This window comes from Vipera berus (assembly GCF_964194415.1).
Source record: "Vipera berus genome assembly, chromosome: Z".
Lineage (NCBI taxonomy): Eukaryota > Metazoa > Chordata > Lepidosauria > Squamata > Viperidae > Vipera > Vipera berus.
Window position 1 is genome coordinate 84,839,345 of NC_138205.1, and position 17,611 is coordinate 84,856,955.

Here is a 17,611-nt window from a genome sequence, read left to right on the forward strand (position 1 = left end):
AGGGCAGATTTAAGGGCAGAATGCGTGCAAGCAGTCCCACAAATCGGGGCCCCTTTCCAAAGAAAAGCCATTGCACCCTCAAAAGGTCTCGTTTGGCTTAGCTCCGAGACCAAAAAAATCCCGGTCAGCGGGACTTCTATTTCTAAGCAGGAGACAAAGCCACGGTCACCTGAAGCGGCTCCCCTTGAGCTCAGAGAAAGGTCGCCTTTTAATCCCTTTACCCTCCGAAAGTCCCTTCTACCCTCCCGCCTCTTCTCTCAGCGCCTCTTCCCCGCGTAGAGGAGGAGCCGCATTCTCGCGGCGATTGGTTAGGCCGGCTGCCAATCGGGCGGCCGAGGGGGCGTGGCCAAGGCGCGAGCCGGCTAGGCTCTAGCCAGAGCAGAAGCGGGCGTCCCAAATCAAAGCCTCGTTGTTGCCGGAGCCGCGACGTTTCCTTTTCCTCACCCTACGCAGTCAGGCAACGAGCGCAGACCTCGACTCCCAGCGCTGTCCGTCTTGGGCGCGCCATGGAGGAGGAGCGGGCCGGGGAGCAGATGAGGCCACTACTCACAACGGTAACAGAGCGAGGAGGCAGAGGCGGGGAAAGCGTTGGAGAGGCAGAAGGAGGGTTCCCGCTTTCCTCTCAGCCGGGGCTCTGAGGGAGCTGCTGTTCCCTTTTGTGGGGGCGGAGCCCGGCGTCTTTTCTTTCGCCCGGCAGCCGTGGCTAAGGAAGCGCCGCCACCGGCTGCTTCATGCCCGCGGTAATCCAGAGCTCGCCTTCTTGGTCCCGGTCTCCCTCTGTCACAGGTGTCAGTCCGGGTGGCGTGTGGGGAGGGCGACGGAAGACTTCGCCCTCCTCCTCCTCCTCCTCCTCCTCCCGGGCAACAGTGCGTGTAGCCAGAGTCCCAAGTAACAGTATTGTTGTCGCCTCGTGTGACTTCAGGGCTGGTTAGGATAATCTGGGCAGCCATCCGTGTAATTCTAGTGTTAATTCTTCCCTTTCCTCTGGGCGAAATATTTCTCGTCAGCATCTTCTTATGCCCCAGTTGCTCGTTTCCTGTTTCTGTGTGTGCGTGACGGAGAAAGAGCCTTTTTTTTTACAGCCTCCTGTTGGTTGCTTTTGTTTAGGCCGAGCTCTAGATAGAGTGAGGACAGGCCAGAGGGAGCTTGGTCTCTTTGTTCCCCACCCGTCACTCTCTCTCTCTCTCTCTCTCTCTCTCTCTCTCTCTCTCTCTCTCTCTCTCTCTCTCCTCAGCCTCTTCCATCCACACACGGCTCATTTCAGACCGTGGTGCACATGGAACACTGTCAAGTAAGGTAAAGGAGGACAAGGAGAAGTCTGTAAGATCAAACCTGGTGTATGTTCTGGGCTGGAGTAAACTACGTGAATTTCTGGGGTCAGTTGCAATGTTTGCTTGTGAAGCTCTGCTACCCTCTTCTTTACCATTTAACTGTCTCTGGGACTGCAGACACATGGTTTTGCCAGGACCACTTCTTTTGTCCTCAGAGCTTGCTGTCATATGGAGCTCAAGGAAATGATGTGCTGTTTCTAGGCCCTTTTCATTGCCAGGGTTTATGGAGGTGGTCATCAAACGAATAATATAAGAGTGATTCACTTTACTTCCGTTTGAGACTGTAGTTGAAGTGAAGCAGACACATGTCTGTTCAGCAAAACTACTGGGTTTTTTGCCCACTTTGTTTTTGGGGAAGTGTGATTCTTTTTGGTGGTGGTGAGCTCAGTTTAGGTAAAGAGGTTTTTTTTTTCCTTTTTCAGTTTCTGTCATTTATTTTAATGTTAATCATGAGTTCATTGCCAAGTTTCTTGAAGCTATGGTTTGGCAATTAATCTAATTTAATTGGGTAGTAAAAATGGGTACTAGGTAATGGAAAGCTTTCCTGACAGAATGATAAGCAAAAAAATACTGTACTGTAGAAGCTTTTTTACTGTTACTTTTCCTACTCTGTGACTATATTAATAAACAAGCTCAGTAACTTTAACCAAAATTACAAATTATTCATAATATAAGATAGTGGAAAAACATTTTGGATAATATCTCTGTGGCCCAGAAAATCAGTTTAAATAATATCCAGTCCGATCTTGCAGTTCTCTCTGATTTTGCTCTGGTACATTTGCATAGAATTTCTATATAAATGCATGAAATGTTGTTAATTCAGGCTATCAGAGCATATTATTTTGAACTGGAAACTATTGTTTTAGGTGTAAAATCTTTTGCATTGAAAACAGGCTTCACATTCATTTTGAATTTGCTCTGAATTCAAAATACACATTTTGAATTTAAACAATTTAAATTTAAAATGTATATCCTGGTTTCCTAAGGGTTCCCAGGCAAAGCTCATTTAAACCCCTCTTCTTTGCTATAAAGAGGTCTTCAGAAGTAGTGCAACAGAGATGGCTTCTAGATTCCATATATGGCTGAAAGTTTGAAATGAACAACTTCATAGTTGACTGAAATGCCTATTGGCAAGACTTTATTGTGAAATGGACCTTATATTCTTGTGATACTGGCCATAGTAGTCAAACAGAGAAGGAACTTTTGGCCTGCCTTTGGGCCAGGTGCTCTCTCATTCCCCTCCCTAAAATGGTGTAATGTGTGAAAAGAAGGATTTAACATAAAGTTTTGAGGAAATTATATGTGATTCTTCTGGTACTCTACCATAGTTTCTCTTATGGAAGAAATCCATTAGTACTCACTTTGTAGAGTTTTAAGTATTATGTCCTTGGATTGCTTTGTATGTATGTATGATAATTCTAGCAACTCTTTGACTCTAAATATTACAAAGCTAAGTGTCTGAGGAGATTGTTTTCATTGTTGTATATTGAGAAGAGGGGAATAGAAGTTTAATCATATTATTTGTTCTTTTATGGTTTTGGCTATATGGAATCTGCTTATCCGTTTCCCACTACTTCAACTATTGTCTCATTGGGCTATGTCACTGTTCACCGCCCTGAGTCCTTAGGGAGAAGGGCGGTATACAAATCAAATAAATAAATAAATAAATAAAATAGATATAATTTTTCACTGACACATTGTACTTAATTTTTTGATCAAAAGATAGTTGAACAATAATTGTGCAGCTTTTGAATTGAAGCTGACTGCTCCAGCCCATTTTTTTGTCTATAGCAAAGAGAGCACTAATTTATGCAAATTAAAATGCTTACATAATGAAATAGAAATATATATCTGTCTTGTGCAGCATTTGTTTATTCAATTCTATAGCTGCTGACAGCTATTTAACTGTCCAGTTCTCAATAGTTTAATAGAAAGCGGAATATTCATTTGTTACTTCTTTTCTGCTTCCTAACTAATCCTTTCTGATCATTCACATATGATCATACTTACCTTAGTTCTCCCTCCCCCCCATGCAAGCATCTGCCCTTCTGTGGAACCCGGATGTAAGTTGATTCTTACCACCCTGTCATTCAAAAAGGCTTTTAAAATCATGTTGTTTTAATAAATCTTCTGATTACATGTGTTCATATATTATTTATTTCTAATATTATTTTAATTACTGATTAGTATGGTTTTTAATTTTGTAATATTTTGTTTATCAGATATATAATCTTCCAGAATCAGTCTGATTGGAATGTTATATAATTGTAAATAAACATGGTGCTTTCCTCATAGCCTACAAATACTTTTAAAAGTTTGTAGATAATTCATAGTATTTTCTGTAGAGGGTTTTCACATGAAATATGCAAATACCACCTGTTACAGTTCTTGTTTTCTTACTGTCTGAATATATTTTTACAGTTTCATATTTTTATTAAATTTTTACCTTTAGTAATTCCTACTTGGAAGATAATTTAAATATAACCATAGGCTAAACCCTATAGATGACTCTCTTGTAATATATCTTGTCCAATGAATATATATGCAAATATTAGTTTTTGTTTTGTTAATTATCCCAACACCAAGGTGAACATTTTAAAAGTGAAGAGTGGTTGGAAGTCAAACAAAAGCTGAAGGTGTGAAATTGATTAATCTTGTCAGTTTTCAGCCAGGTGTCCCAATACCATGGGGGGGGGGGCAAACATTCTAAAAGGTGAGGGAATTGGAATAATGAAAGTACATGTGATCTCCCTCTTAGCAACAGCCTCACTTAGCAACAGAGTTGTGATTGCTAAAAAAGGACTACCTGGTTCTAAACAGTGAAAATGAATGGTTTCTAGTTGATTGCTTAAAGAAGGGATCTCTTCCAAAAAGACTTGCCATGATAATATTTTATTGGTCATGACCACAATTACATTATGCTATGCCTTAACTGTGTTTTATGTCATCTTACTGATTATATATAATTACCTATAAATAGATAACACTATGGAAACAGTTTGAAGTTGTAATATGGGATTCATAAGGAGATAAATGGTATTGTGTGCATTAATTTTTCCTTAGAATTTGTGACTGACTCTAGAACTGATGATTTCAAGGAGTCCACCTAAAAAAATAAATAGGAGTAGTTTTATATGACTGTTGTATTCTTTAGCTGTTTCTACTGCCTGACTCATAGTGCAGCCTCATAGTACTCCAGCCTTGGTACTATTTTTCTTCAAAAATCCACCCTTTAAGGTTGCATAATTGGAACACAAAAGCAAAAGCAAATTAAAATCATTTTTTTCTAGTAACCAATGTTAAGAAAAGTCCTGGAAGTATTTTTTGCTTATTTTAGTTTAAATGTATTATTGTGAATTAATTAATTAAGTATTAATTGGAATCTCTTTTCTCATTTGGATACTGTGATAAGTCGATAAAAATAGATTTGGCATATCTTTCTATACATGCTATGTTCTACCAGTATATTATCTGCCAAAATTTTGGAATTCACAATGCATGCTCCAACTCATTTTCTTAATTCATTTTTCTCTAAAATCAGTTTTTCACAAGGAATTCAGATTTAATTTGCTGATAAAATTTATTTACAAAATCCTTTAAAGCAGGGGTCTCCAACCCCTGGGCTGTGGACATGCACTGGGTTGTGGCATTCCAGAAACCGTGCCACACAAACAAGTGAAATCCCATCTGCGGAATGCAGGCAGCACACAAAACCATGCCCTCTCTGGTCAATGGAAAAAACTCCACAGAACCAGTCCTTGGTGCCCAAAAGTTTGGGGGGTACTGCTTTAGAGAATATTCTGTGGAAAAAAGTTAAGAACCAAGTTGTTGCCAGCAAGAAATTAATAGCTAAAGAAAAATTTACAAAAATAAGCAAAGAGTGTGTTGTGGAGTCCCTGATGCCCTCTGAATTTGGTTCTTTGCAGGCATTTAATTATCAGACTAGGTAATATCAGTTCACACACACACCCAAAACTGGCATGGCAAGCTAACAGGGAGCCAAGACCATAGTGATTAGCACTGATGTTGTTACCTGATGATGTTACCTACTCGCTTATGAAACATCTGTAAACAACCAGTCAAACTCAGCATAAAGGACTCTCCAGTTCAATCCTGAGTTGCATATATTCTCTTCTCTTGAAACTGTCTTATGTGTAAACATAAACTATTTATGTTTACTGGAATATGCAGCTGTGTTAGTGATAAATGGCTGCAACCTGTTGTTGCCTTTATACCATCTCAAATGTGTATTTTCCTGAGGTATGGAATTACAGGTAGTCTTCAATTTATGACCACAAGTGAACCCAAAATTTCTGTTGTTGAGTGAGACTTTTGTTAAGTGAGTTCTGCCCAATTTTATAACCTTTGTTGCCACATTTGTTAAGGGAATCCCTGCAATTGTTAAATTAGTGACATGGTTGTTAAGTGAATCTGGCTTCCCTATTGACTTTGATTAGATTAGATTAGTTTAGATAACCTTTATTGTCATTTTTTCCTGTGGGCAGAATGGCACACATTAAAAATGAAATTTAGTTATTTCTCCTCATAGTATGCACATACATAACACACATTTAAAACATACTATATACAACATATGTATAGACCTACACCCTTACATATAAATAACATATACCGTATTTTTCGGACCATAAGACGCACCTGACCATAAGACGCACCCAGTTTTTAGAGCAGGAAAACAAGAAAAAAATATTCTGAACCAAATAGTACCGGTATACTAGGAAGGTAGGAGGGGAGAGAGAGAGAGAAGGAAGGAAGGAGGGAGGGAGGGAGGGAGGAAGGAAGAAAGAGAGAGATAGAGAGAAAGAAAGAAAGAAAGAAAGAAAGGAGAGAGAGAAGGAAGGAAGAAAGAAAGAAGGAAGGAAGAAAGAAAGGAGGGAGGATGGAGGGAGCAAGGAAGAGAGAGAAAGAAGGAAGGAAGGGAGAAGGAAGGAAGAAGGGAGGGAGGGAGGAAGAAAGAAAAGAAAGAAAGAAAGAAAGGTAGGTAGGTAGGTACCGGTAGTTTCTTTTCCCTGAATAGGTTTTCTTAAGATGCCGAAGCAATTTCAAACAATTAGCAGTATTATCTTGCAAATGGGAAAGCACTTCCAATAAACTTTGCAGAGAAACCTGCAGGGACAACTCACGGCTTTGCTGGGGCAAGTCGCCTATGAGGTTTAGTTCAGCAAAAACTATTTCTTTAGCAGCGAGGTAAAAGAAAGAAAATGTGCGCGTGCAGGGAGGGGGAGGCAGTCAGAAGGCATGGCAGGCACGTCCATATTTCCTCCCCTGCCAAGCAATCACAGGGGCGGGGCGGAGAATTCCACGTCTTCATTCAATCACGTCTCTCCAATGGAGCTGATGGACTGCGTTGACTGAATGGGAGACAAGTGTTTTCGCTTACCTTCGGACCATAAGACGCACCTCGTTTTTCCACCCACTTTTGGGAGGGGAAAAGTGCGTCTTATGGTCTGAAAAATACAGTAAATATTAATCACTGACCATCTTGAATAAATAATGGAAGGAGGAAGTTTTATTGTTCATAAGGTTAATACTGTATGGAACAAAACTGTGACTGAATGTGGATATTCTGCTTTGGATACTACGGAGCCTCCTCCCAGAAGGTAACAAGGAAAATAGGTCACGAAGAGGATGTGTGGTGTCCCAGACAATCTTCTGGACCTTGCTCAAGTGATGCTTATGTGCTCTGTCCTGGATGGAAGGGAGGGAACTGCCAATAATCTTTTCAGCCATCCTCACCACTCTCTGTACTGCTTCCCGGTTGAAGCAGTGATGCTTCTAAACCAGACTGTGATGCTGTATGACAGGATGCTCTCAATCGTCCACCTGTAGAAAGTGGTCAGGACAGGGGAAGGAAGATGTGCTTTTCTCATGGGACACAGAAAATGCAGGTGCTGCTGTGCCTGCTTCACCAGAGTCTCACTGTTGAGCGATCAAGCCAGCCTACTTAACTGCACAACCAGGAACTTGATGCTGGTAACCATCTTCACAGGTGAATCATTAATGCACAGAGAAGTGTGGCTGGGCCTGCCTTTTCTGAAATTGACAATGATCTCTTTGGTTTTTCCGATATTTAAAACTAGGCTGTTTTCCTTACACCTGTTCACCAAATCCTCAACCTCCTTGCGGTAAGCACCATCATTGTTGTCATGAGTAAGGCTCACTGCTGTTGTATCATCTGCGAACTTCACAATGTGGTTGGTGGCAAACCTTGCACCACAGTCATGGGTCAACAGGGTGAACAGCAGCGGACTTAGGACTCAGCCCTGAGGAGAACCTGTGCTCAAGAAAATGGTACTAGAGGTATTTGTTCCAGCTTGCAGATATTGGGGCCTGTTAGTAAGAAAATCAAGTATCTAGTTGCACAAAGGAGTGTTTAAGCCTAAAAGGCCCAATTTGTCTACTAGATGCTGGGGAATGATTGTGTTAAATGCCGAACTGAAGTCAACAAACAACAAACACATGAGTATTTCTTTCCTCTTAAGTGCTTCAAGCTCAGATGGAGAACAGAAGAAATAGCATCCTCCGTATTGCAATTTGATCGGTAAGCAAACTGAAGCAGGTCAAATGCTGGTGGGAGGCTAGATACAATAATGTCCTTTATCAGCTTCTCAAATCATTTCATAATGATGGATGTCAGTGCAACTGGATGGTAATCATTGAGGCCTGTAATTGTGGACATTTTTGGCACTGGCAAAATATGATGGGACCACTGCCTGCTCCAATGAGAGATTGAAAATATCTGTGAGAACACAAGCCAACTCATCTGTGCATTCCCTAAGGACACATCCAGGGATAGTCAGAAGGTTGCAAAAGGGGACTCACATGATTCCTAGGACACTGCAACCACCATAAATACGAGTCAGTTGCCAAGCATCTGAATTTTGATCACCTGACCATGGAGATGCTGCAATGGTTGTAAGTATGAAAAATGGTCATAAGTAATTTTTTTCAGTGCCATTGTAATTTCAAATGAACCATTTTAAGTCAAGGACTGTCTGTACTGTGGTGCCAGCCTTTTGAGGCAGTCCATATAAGAAGTGCAAACCATAAGTAGTAACTGTATCTTTATTGTACGATTACAGTAACATAGCTTTGCACTCTGAAAACACTTCTCCCTACTTTTAACTTTGGTTTCCAGAAAACTAGGACTGATTCCTTCTGAAATGCTTCCCAAATCATTTGTTTTGTCTTTTTGTGGGATGACAGTACCTTTTGTATGATGATTGTCTAAGCTGAGGCTGTTCCTCCTACTTCCCAAGATCATTCCATCATCATCATCATCATCATCAAAAAAAAAGTTGGAAGGGACCTTGGAGGTCATCTAGTCCAACCCGCTGCTCAGGCAGGAAACCCTATATCATTTCAGACAAATGGCTGTCCAGTCTCTGAAAAATTTCCAGTGTTGGAGCATTCACTGCTTCTGGAGGCAGGTTGTTCCACTGGTTAATTGTTCTAACTGTCAGGAAGTTTCTCCTTAGTTCTAGGTTGCTTCTCTCCTTGATTAGTTTCCATCCGTTGCTTCTTGTCCTGCCTTCAAGCGCTTTGGAGAATTGCTTGACTCCCTCTTTGTGGGAACCCCTGAGATATTGGAACACTGCTACCATGTCCCCCCTCGTCCTTCTCTTCATTAAACTAGACCACAGGTCGGCAACCCGCGGCTCCGGAGCCGCATGCGGCTCTTTAAGCCATCTCCTGCGGCTCCCAGTCGCCCGGTGCGCGCGCACCTCTGAATGGGCGGAGGTGCGCGAGCACCACTCCCAACGGGAGGAGGTGCGCATGCACCTCTCGGAACGGGCAGCGGCGGTACCCATTTGGAGACCTGCTGCCGCCGTTTGGAAAGCTGCCATGGCCCGTTTACAGAGCTACCACCTTTAGTAGCTCTGCAAACGGGCCGCGGCAGCTTTCCAAACCAGTGGCAGCAGGTCTCCAAACGGGTTATCGGGCGGAGGTGCGTGCGCACCTCTCCAAAGGTTTGGAGAGCTGCACGCGCACCTCTTGGAACGGGCGGCGGCGGTACTGGTTTGGAGACCTGCTGCCGCTGTTTGGAAAGCTGCCATGGCCCATTTACAGAGCTACCGCCTTCGGTAGAACTGCAAACGGGCCGCGGCAGCTTTCCAAACGAGTGGCAGCAGGTCTCCAAACGGGTTATTGGGCGGAGGTGCGCGCGCACCTCTTGGAACGGGCGGCAGCGGTACCGGTTTGGAGACCTGCCGCCGGTTTAGAAAGCTGCTGCGGCCCGTTTGCAGAGCTACCGAAGGCGGTAGCTCTGCAAATGGGCCGCGGCAGCTTTCCAAACCAGCAGCAGCAGGTCTCCAAATGGGTGTTCGAGCGGAGGTGCGTGCGCACCTCTCCAAAGGTTTGGAGAGCTGCGCACCCACCTCTCCGAACGAGCGGCAGTTTGGAGGTCCTGGGGAGTGGCTCCGGCAGCGCCCGGGGTGAAGGCGGCGTCGCAACCCAGCGCCCGTCACCAGGGAGACCCGTAGCCGCCGGCGTGCAGGTGCGTCCAGATAAAAAAAGTGGAATCGCGCACGTGCATCCACGCACGTGCATGCGCAAAAAAAACATTTTGCGCATGCGCAAAATGTTTTGTTTTTGCGCATGCGCGTGCGTGGATCCCACTTTTTTATGTGTGATGGAACCGGTTCCCAGTGGCTCTTTTGCTTTTTCAGGTTGCCGACCCCTGGACTAGACATATCCAATTCCAGTAACCGTTTCTTATATGTTTTAGCTTCCAGTCCCCTAATCATCTTTGTTGCTCTTCTCTGTACTCTTTCTAGAGTCTCGACATCTTTTTTACATCATGGTGACCAAAACTGGATGAGTACTCCGAGTGTGGCCTTACCTAGGCATTGTAAAGTGATATTTACAATGACCTGAAGACATGATTGTTCCAACAAGCGGGCCTGGACTGACCATGGTTTTTAATTTGGTTTTTATTGTGTAAATTGTCCCGTATTTCTTATATTCATTGTTTAATTCTTTTTTAATTTTTGTATTTTATGTCTCTTAATTTTTATTGTTGTGAGCCACCGTGAGTCCTTAGGGAGAAGGGTGGCATATAAATTTAATAAATCCTAAATCCTAATCCTGATATTAACACTTCACCTGATCTTGATTCTATCCCTCTATTAATGCAGCCTAGCACTGTGTTGGGTTTTTTGGCAGCTGTAGCACACTGCTGGCTCAAATTTAAGTGATTTAGTGACTTCAAGATCCCTGTCACATTTACTACTATTGAACAAGGTACCTTCTATACTATATGTGTGCATTTGGTTTTTCTTGCCTAAATGTAGAACCTTAATTTTTTCACCATTGAATTTTATTTTGTTAGATAGGGCCCAGTCAAGATCCTTCTGTATCTTTAACCTATCTTCTGGAGCGTTGGCTATTCCTGCCAGCTTGGCGTTGTTTGCAAATTTGATGAGTTCCCCATCTACCCCCTCATCCAAATCTGTTCTGGACCTAGAACAGGACAGTGGGGCACCCCACTACATACTTCCCTCCATGTACATGCAGTTATATTGAAGACCACACACTGAGTGGGGGTGGTCAGCCAGCTATGAATCCATCTGGTGATGATGCTGTCTAACCCACATTTTTCTATCTTATCAAGTAGTAGGTTATGATCTACTTCAGGGCTTTTCAACCTTTTCACCCATTGTACCACTTTTAGGAAATGGCAACATCTGAGTACCACCAGTCACCTAGCAAGGTGTCAAAAACTTGGATGACCAAAAAAAAGGGAAAAAAGTTATGAAGTACAGGTAGTCCTTGACTTACAACAGTTCGCTTAGTGACTCTTTGAAGTTACAATGGCACTGAAAAAAGTGCCCCCACAAGCCAAAGCTGAGCAAAACACCTGCCTGCCTGCCCGCCCGCTGGCGCTCTTCCTCCTCTCCGAGGTTTTCATTGTTGTGAGCATTTCTGTTGAGGATTGGCAGTGGTGGTGGGGTGGGGTGTTTGGTTTTTATTCCCCTTGTCTGCTGGGTGGTTGCAGCAGGTTTTGGTCACTTCACAAGACCCTGGGACACTGTGACCATCATAAATATGAATCAGTTGCCAAGCATCTGAATGTAAATCATAAGACCCTGGAGATGCTGCAACATTCCAGCTGATCAGTGCTTCTTCTGGGCTCAGAAGTGCCAGGATCAGCACCGAGGTCCAGCTGGAGCCTGGCGCTGATCCTGGCGCTTCTGCTATGCTCTGACAGCCCCAAAGAAGCGCTGATCCTGGCGCTTCTGCTGGGCCCTGACAGCCCTGCATCTCCAGCCGTCTCTCGCTCAGGCTTGTGTGGTGCTGCCACCGGTTCAGCTCATTCCCCTCCCCCACTGCCACTTTTCTAGGATGGTCGCGTACCACCTGCCCGGTGCCAATGTACCACAGGTGGTACCTGTACCACTGGTTGAAAAGCCCTGATCTACTTTATCAAATGCCTTACTGAAGTCCAAGTAAATTATATCCACAGCATTCCTTTGGTCCATTAATTTTGTTACTTGGTCAAATAATGCAATAAGATTTGTTTGCCATGATCTGTTTTTAACAAAACCATGTTGGCTTTTAGTAATGACTTTGTTTGCCTCTAGGTGTTTGCTGATTTTTGATTATCTTTTCCAGAATCTTCCCAGGTATTGAGGTCAGGCTAGGTTTGTAGTTTCCTGGATCTATTTTTTCCCCTTTTTTGAAGATGGGAAATACATCAGCTCTTTTCCAGTCCTCTGGTAGTTCCCATTGCTCCAGGATCTTTGAAAAATATAGTTCAATGGTTCTGAGATCACATCTGCCAGTTTCCTGAGAACCTTGGGGTGTAATCCATCTGGTTCTAGTGATTTGAACTTGTCTAGGATGGACAGGTGGTCACTTACCATTTTCTTGCCTATTTTTTGTGTTTCTAATCTGTTTTTATGGTACTGTTTTTGATAGGTTGGGCTGTTTATTCCCTTTGTGTAAAGACAGATGCAAAAAATGAGTTAAATAGTTCTGCTTTCTTCCTGTTGCTTGTCATCTTCTTGCCATTTTCCCCCACTAATGGACCAATCATTTCCTTAACCTTTTTCTTGTTTTTTACATGTTGAAAGAAGCTTTTTTTTTTTTTTGCTATTTTTGACTTTGGTTGCAAGCCTTAGTTCATTTTGAGCCTTAGCTTTCCTCACTTCATCTTTGCAGGCACGGGCTATTTGCTGATATTCTGCCTTAGTTATGTGCCCCTCTTTCCACTTGTTATACTTGTCCTTTTTATCTTTCAATTTATCAGAGAGTTCTTTATACAGCCATGCTGGTTTCCTTTGAGAACTGTTATTTTTCTTCATTAAATAATTGCTGCTTCTTTAAGGAACTGCCACAGTACACTTACAAGTAAACCTCGATTTACAACCATTCATAGTTACAACAAAACTAAAAAAGTGACCTATGAACAGTTTTCACACCTATTACCTTTGCAGTCTGCCCATGTTCATGTGATCAAAATTTGGGCATTGGCCACTGGCATGTATTTATAATAGTTACACTCTGCCAGGGTCACGTGATCACCATTTATAATCTTCACAGCTAGCTTCTGGCAAGCAAGGTCAGTGGGGGGAGCCAGATTAGTTTAACAACTGCAATGATTTGCTTGTAATTTCAAATGGTCTTTAGATGAATGGTTGTAAGTTGAGGATTATTGTAGTGTAAATTGTAGTCTAGATAGTCTAGCTATAATAAGAACAAAAATTCCTCTAAGAAATAAGTTGTAGTTGACCTGATGAAGCTAAAAGTTTATGAAATATAGAATAATGCAAGGGAAATAGAGAAAAAATGTGTTTTTGAAAGTTTGAAGAGCTGACGAAAACAATTCTTAGTCTTAAGAATTCTTCAAAGATAATAAAGATTTCAATAGTCCTTTTCTAAAAGAAAGCTTCCATATTACTTTTTATTATAACAGATTTATGTTCTGGGATCCAAATTAGATTCTATTGGGAACAATGCTCTGATGCCACATAAAGCAAGCAAAAAAAGTTGTTACTATTACTTGGTAGTTCAAACATTTATTCTATCTCCTTTTTAAAATGCAAAACTGAGAAGCCAATCAGCTAAGATGTTTCAATTTACTATGTTTGAATATAAATTTCATAAGTACCGTATTTCTATCAGATGTCATGACCAGTGTGAATTTGTGTTTAATGTACTTTTAAAAAATGAATACAGTTGCAATGTCACTAGAGGGCACTGTCTCCATGTCTTGATTAGAATGTGCAATAATATGTACAGTAGAAGACAAATAGCAAATTAACTGATATACTAGTATCTAGAAATTCTACTGAATTCAGTGGGACTGGCTTCTGAATAGTCACAAGTGGCAAATAATTGTAAAAGGATTAATTTTTTTTTTACATCACACAAGAATCAGAACATTTGAGTATATAAGTGGTTGTAGAAAGTACTGTATATGAATCACTTTTTAAATGTGAAAAATTGAAGTTTTCATTGTACTTGGCTAATAATTCAGAAGCAGTATTGCCTAATTATGACTTTAACTATTTGTATGTATGTGACCAGCAATGTATCATGGTCTAACAAACTACTTTTAGATAAGGATTCCTAATTGATTGTTTGTATAATTGGATAGAGGATTGCTTTTTAAGTTTTCAAACTAGGTCTTCTGAATGAAATGCTAGATTCTCTGATAATTTTGGCTGTAGTACTTTTGCTATGATTAAAATTATCTTATTGCTATTTGAGGATATCTACTTGCCTCACTAGGTTGATACCAGTAGAAAAGCACACTCCAGATCCTTTCCCTGAAATGTTTCCATCCAATGAGATCCAAGAAGCTTTAACTTTTGGGATATTCTTTCCCAGCAATCCAGCAGACCCGTATTCTTTTAGACTTCTGGAAGGCTCTTTCCCCAAGTGTTGGGGTAGAAGGAAGGGAATCTCTGGATTGTTGCTGAATGATTGAGGGGCTAGATTTTTAGTTTTTGGTTTTATGGTTTTGTGATTTTATTGTTCTTTTAAGTTGGCCAGAATTGTGCTTCAAGCTAGATGGTACTACTACTACTACTACTACTACTACTACTACTACTACCACCACCACCACCACCACCACCAATGCTATCATCACCACCACTACCACTCCATAATTGACCAGATATTTGTCCTGATTGTCATCATCCAGACTCTTGATGTTAATCCCATGGGGCATCTTAATTGCTTCAGAAATATTTAGCGAGGTTTGATAGAGATGTGTGAGGCTTGGAAAACATAATATTCACTTTACTGTGCTATGTTATGCTCTGCACCCATTACTGCATTTTTTTTCTTTGGTGTCAGGTGAACAGAGAGCTGAGGAAAACATTACATTATTTTAAATCTATTGTAGCTGCCTGTCCTGAAATTTTCTAGATTCTTGCTGGAAACATGAATGCAGTTTATTTTTACAGATTTGAAAAAAATAGAAAATTAAATAAAAATCTATTGAAGGGAAAGGAAGGAAAAACAAATACATAATTTCTATTCAATATCTGAAAATTTTGGTGTGACAAAACTTGTGCAGGTTTGCATTATGATTTTTTTTTCCAATTTTCAATAATTATTTAGAGGGGTAGTGCTTATGATAATGTTTAATCTGTCAAAATGAACAAAATTTAAATATATATAGCACAAAAGTGAAATCTTAATACTGAATAATTATGATTCACTATAATTTTCTGGCCTTTCTGGGAATTTATATATTAGTGGTGAATGTAAGTAGACCTAATATCCATATAGAATGTACAGTATAATAATATGTGAGAATGGATTTGGTTGTTTCTTAATGGATGGGCAAGTGTGCTCAGTTAATGGAATTTTGGAGTATTTGCCTTGCAGCAATGTGTGAATGGTGAGATATTACGCTTAGTTTTGAAAAATGCTATTCTCAGCCTTGGGAAAAGTTACATTATGTATTTTATTGATTCCCAAGTGCCCTTATTTATCCAATTTCTGCAATGTTGTGGCAACCTATTAATATAGCATGGAAATCCATATCCTTTATTCTTTGGGACCAGTTTTTCCTAAAGAAATCAGGAATGGTTCTGAAAATCTGTACAATGCCAATTCCACACCCTGTTTCCAGGAAGAAAGAAAATTATCCACTAAAACTCGTGGATAAAGCTGGCTAGAAAGAATTGGATTTTTGGCTAGTAATTTTATCTTCCTCCCCTAGGCTGTTCCTGTGCTTTTGGGTATTCCTGACCAAATCTTAACTGGGTGATTTCTGTTCCATTGGGTGCAGTAAGGATTGATCACAAGAATTTTGTTTGCACTGATGCCAGTGCTATTTTTCTTTGCATAAATTCCAATGATTTAACCTCAAAAAGTTTTAATGCAGTAGGAATCTACTGGCCTCCACTTGTGCAAAAGAAGAGCTTTATAGAACTTGAAAATCTAATCACTATATGATTCTGGGCATTTAGATGCCTTTAGAGTATAAAACCATCCCATGGTATTTAAGTACAGTAACCTCTGTTTTCTACTGCTTCTATTGTGCAGGATTATTGAATCGCTCTCTTAGCAAAATGAGAATTTTAGATTTTTTTCAGAATTAAATACCAGTTGATTTTGTCTGCAGCACCAAAATATTACAGCAATTGCTCTTTTCAACCCTATTGGGTTTTGTGAAATTATGGTGACATCATCAGCACTCAGGAGAATAGGGATTTTTCATCCTGCTAGTATAGGACATAGAGTCCCAGTTATGAAGAAAGATGCACCATTGAACAGCAATATAAGTTAAAAATAAAGGGGGCAAGAATACACCCCTGTTGCACTCCTTTCTGAACACTTCCTATGCCAGAGAAATCCCTTGGGGAGTACACCTCACACTTAACACTCGGAGGCTTCAGCTGGTGCAGAATGCAGCCAAGCGAGTTGTGATGGGGGTCTCCCGGTACTCCCATGTAACACCTCCGCGAGCTGCATTGGCTTCCAGTTGCCCTCTGGGTGAGATTCAAGGTGCTGGTGATTACCTATAAAGCCCTAAATGGCATGGGTCCATACTACTTACGGGATCACCTGCTGCCGGCGTCATCTTCCCTTCGTCCTGTGCGCTCCCACAGAGAGGGCCTCCTCAGGGTGCCGTCGGCCAGAGAGTGTCAGCTTGCGGCCCCCAGGGGGAGAGCATTCTCTGGGGGCACGCCAGCCCTTTGGAATCAATTACCGGTTGACCTCCGGATGGCTCCCGACCTTCGCTCTTTCCACCGGGATCTGAAAACCTATTTATTTGAACAGGCCGGCCTGGTTTAAGGGTTTGGGGTATTTTTAATTATTTATTGTTAGGGCTTAATTAATTTAATTTCATTTTAACTTTTGTATGTAAAGCTTTTACTGCCCTGTACACTGCCCTGAGTCCTTCGGGAGAAGGGCGGTATAGAAATTCAATTATAAATAAATAAATAAACAAGCTTGCTTTGTGTGTGTGTGTGCGCGTGCGTGTGCATGTGCTGGTAGAAACAGATTTTCTTTCTGACTTTGTCTTAAAATATTGATTTATGATTTGCTCTGACCTCTGTCTAGTTAGAAGAGATTGCACTCAAAAATAATTGTGTATAATGAAATATGTTATTAGATTCATGCATAGATGTTATTCATGTGAAAAAACAATATGTGATATTCACATTTTTTCATAAATCTATGAGTACATACTTTGTGTTCTAGAGTTGCACTGTAATTTTAGGGGAGAGTTCAAAATATGTTATCAGTAGTGCTTTAGAATAGCTTGACCTAATTTCTTTTCATTAGTACATATTATGCTGAACGGATTATGTACCTAATTTCAAGAGGTAAACAGTTTGGTGTAACATATTGTCCCACTGATGACGGGAAGGCCATACTTGAAATGGCAAAAAATAAAATAAAAAATGATGTCCTAGTTCTATAAATAACAAAATACATTTGTTTCTTTTTCTGCACAGACTTCATATATTCAATCATTCAGTATTATCCATTTATTGCTCATGTAATAGAAGCTTCTTAAGCTATGTTTTGCAAACATAGTTATTAGTGTAGTGAAAAATAAACAATCAGATTAAAGTGTATACCTTATTATTAACTATATGTGAATTAAATAGCTAAGACATTAAAGCATACATTAAAGGACACTTATGTTTCCCTTCTGAATTCTCTGTAATTTACTATAGATATTAAACTAATGCAACTTATATAAGCTTTGTTAGAAAATTGCATCTAATTTTTTACTGATAGGTTCTAGGAAACAAACCAACATATTTTTAAGTGATTCTCAGTCA

The 17,611-nt window shown here is 40.8% G+C and overlaps 1 protein-coding gene across 3 annotated transcripts in view; it reads left to right on the top strand.

The window, feature by feature from the left end:
* Positions 1–403: 403 nt before the first annotated feature.
* SLC4A7 (solute carrier family 4 member 7) overlaps positions 404–17,611 on the top strand; it is a 110,388-nt gene continuing 93,180 nt past the window's right edge. For all 3 annotated transcript variants that reach the window (XM_081344060.1, XM_081344058.1, XM_081344059.1), the window contains exon 1: positions 404–554. In XM_081344060.1, coding sequence (XP_081200186.1) covers positions 507–554 — 48 coding nt within the window. In that variant the 5' untranslated portion in view covers positions 404–506. The remainder of the gene's footprint in view (positions 555–17,611) is intronic.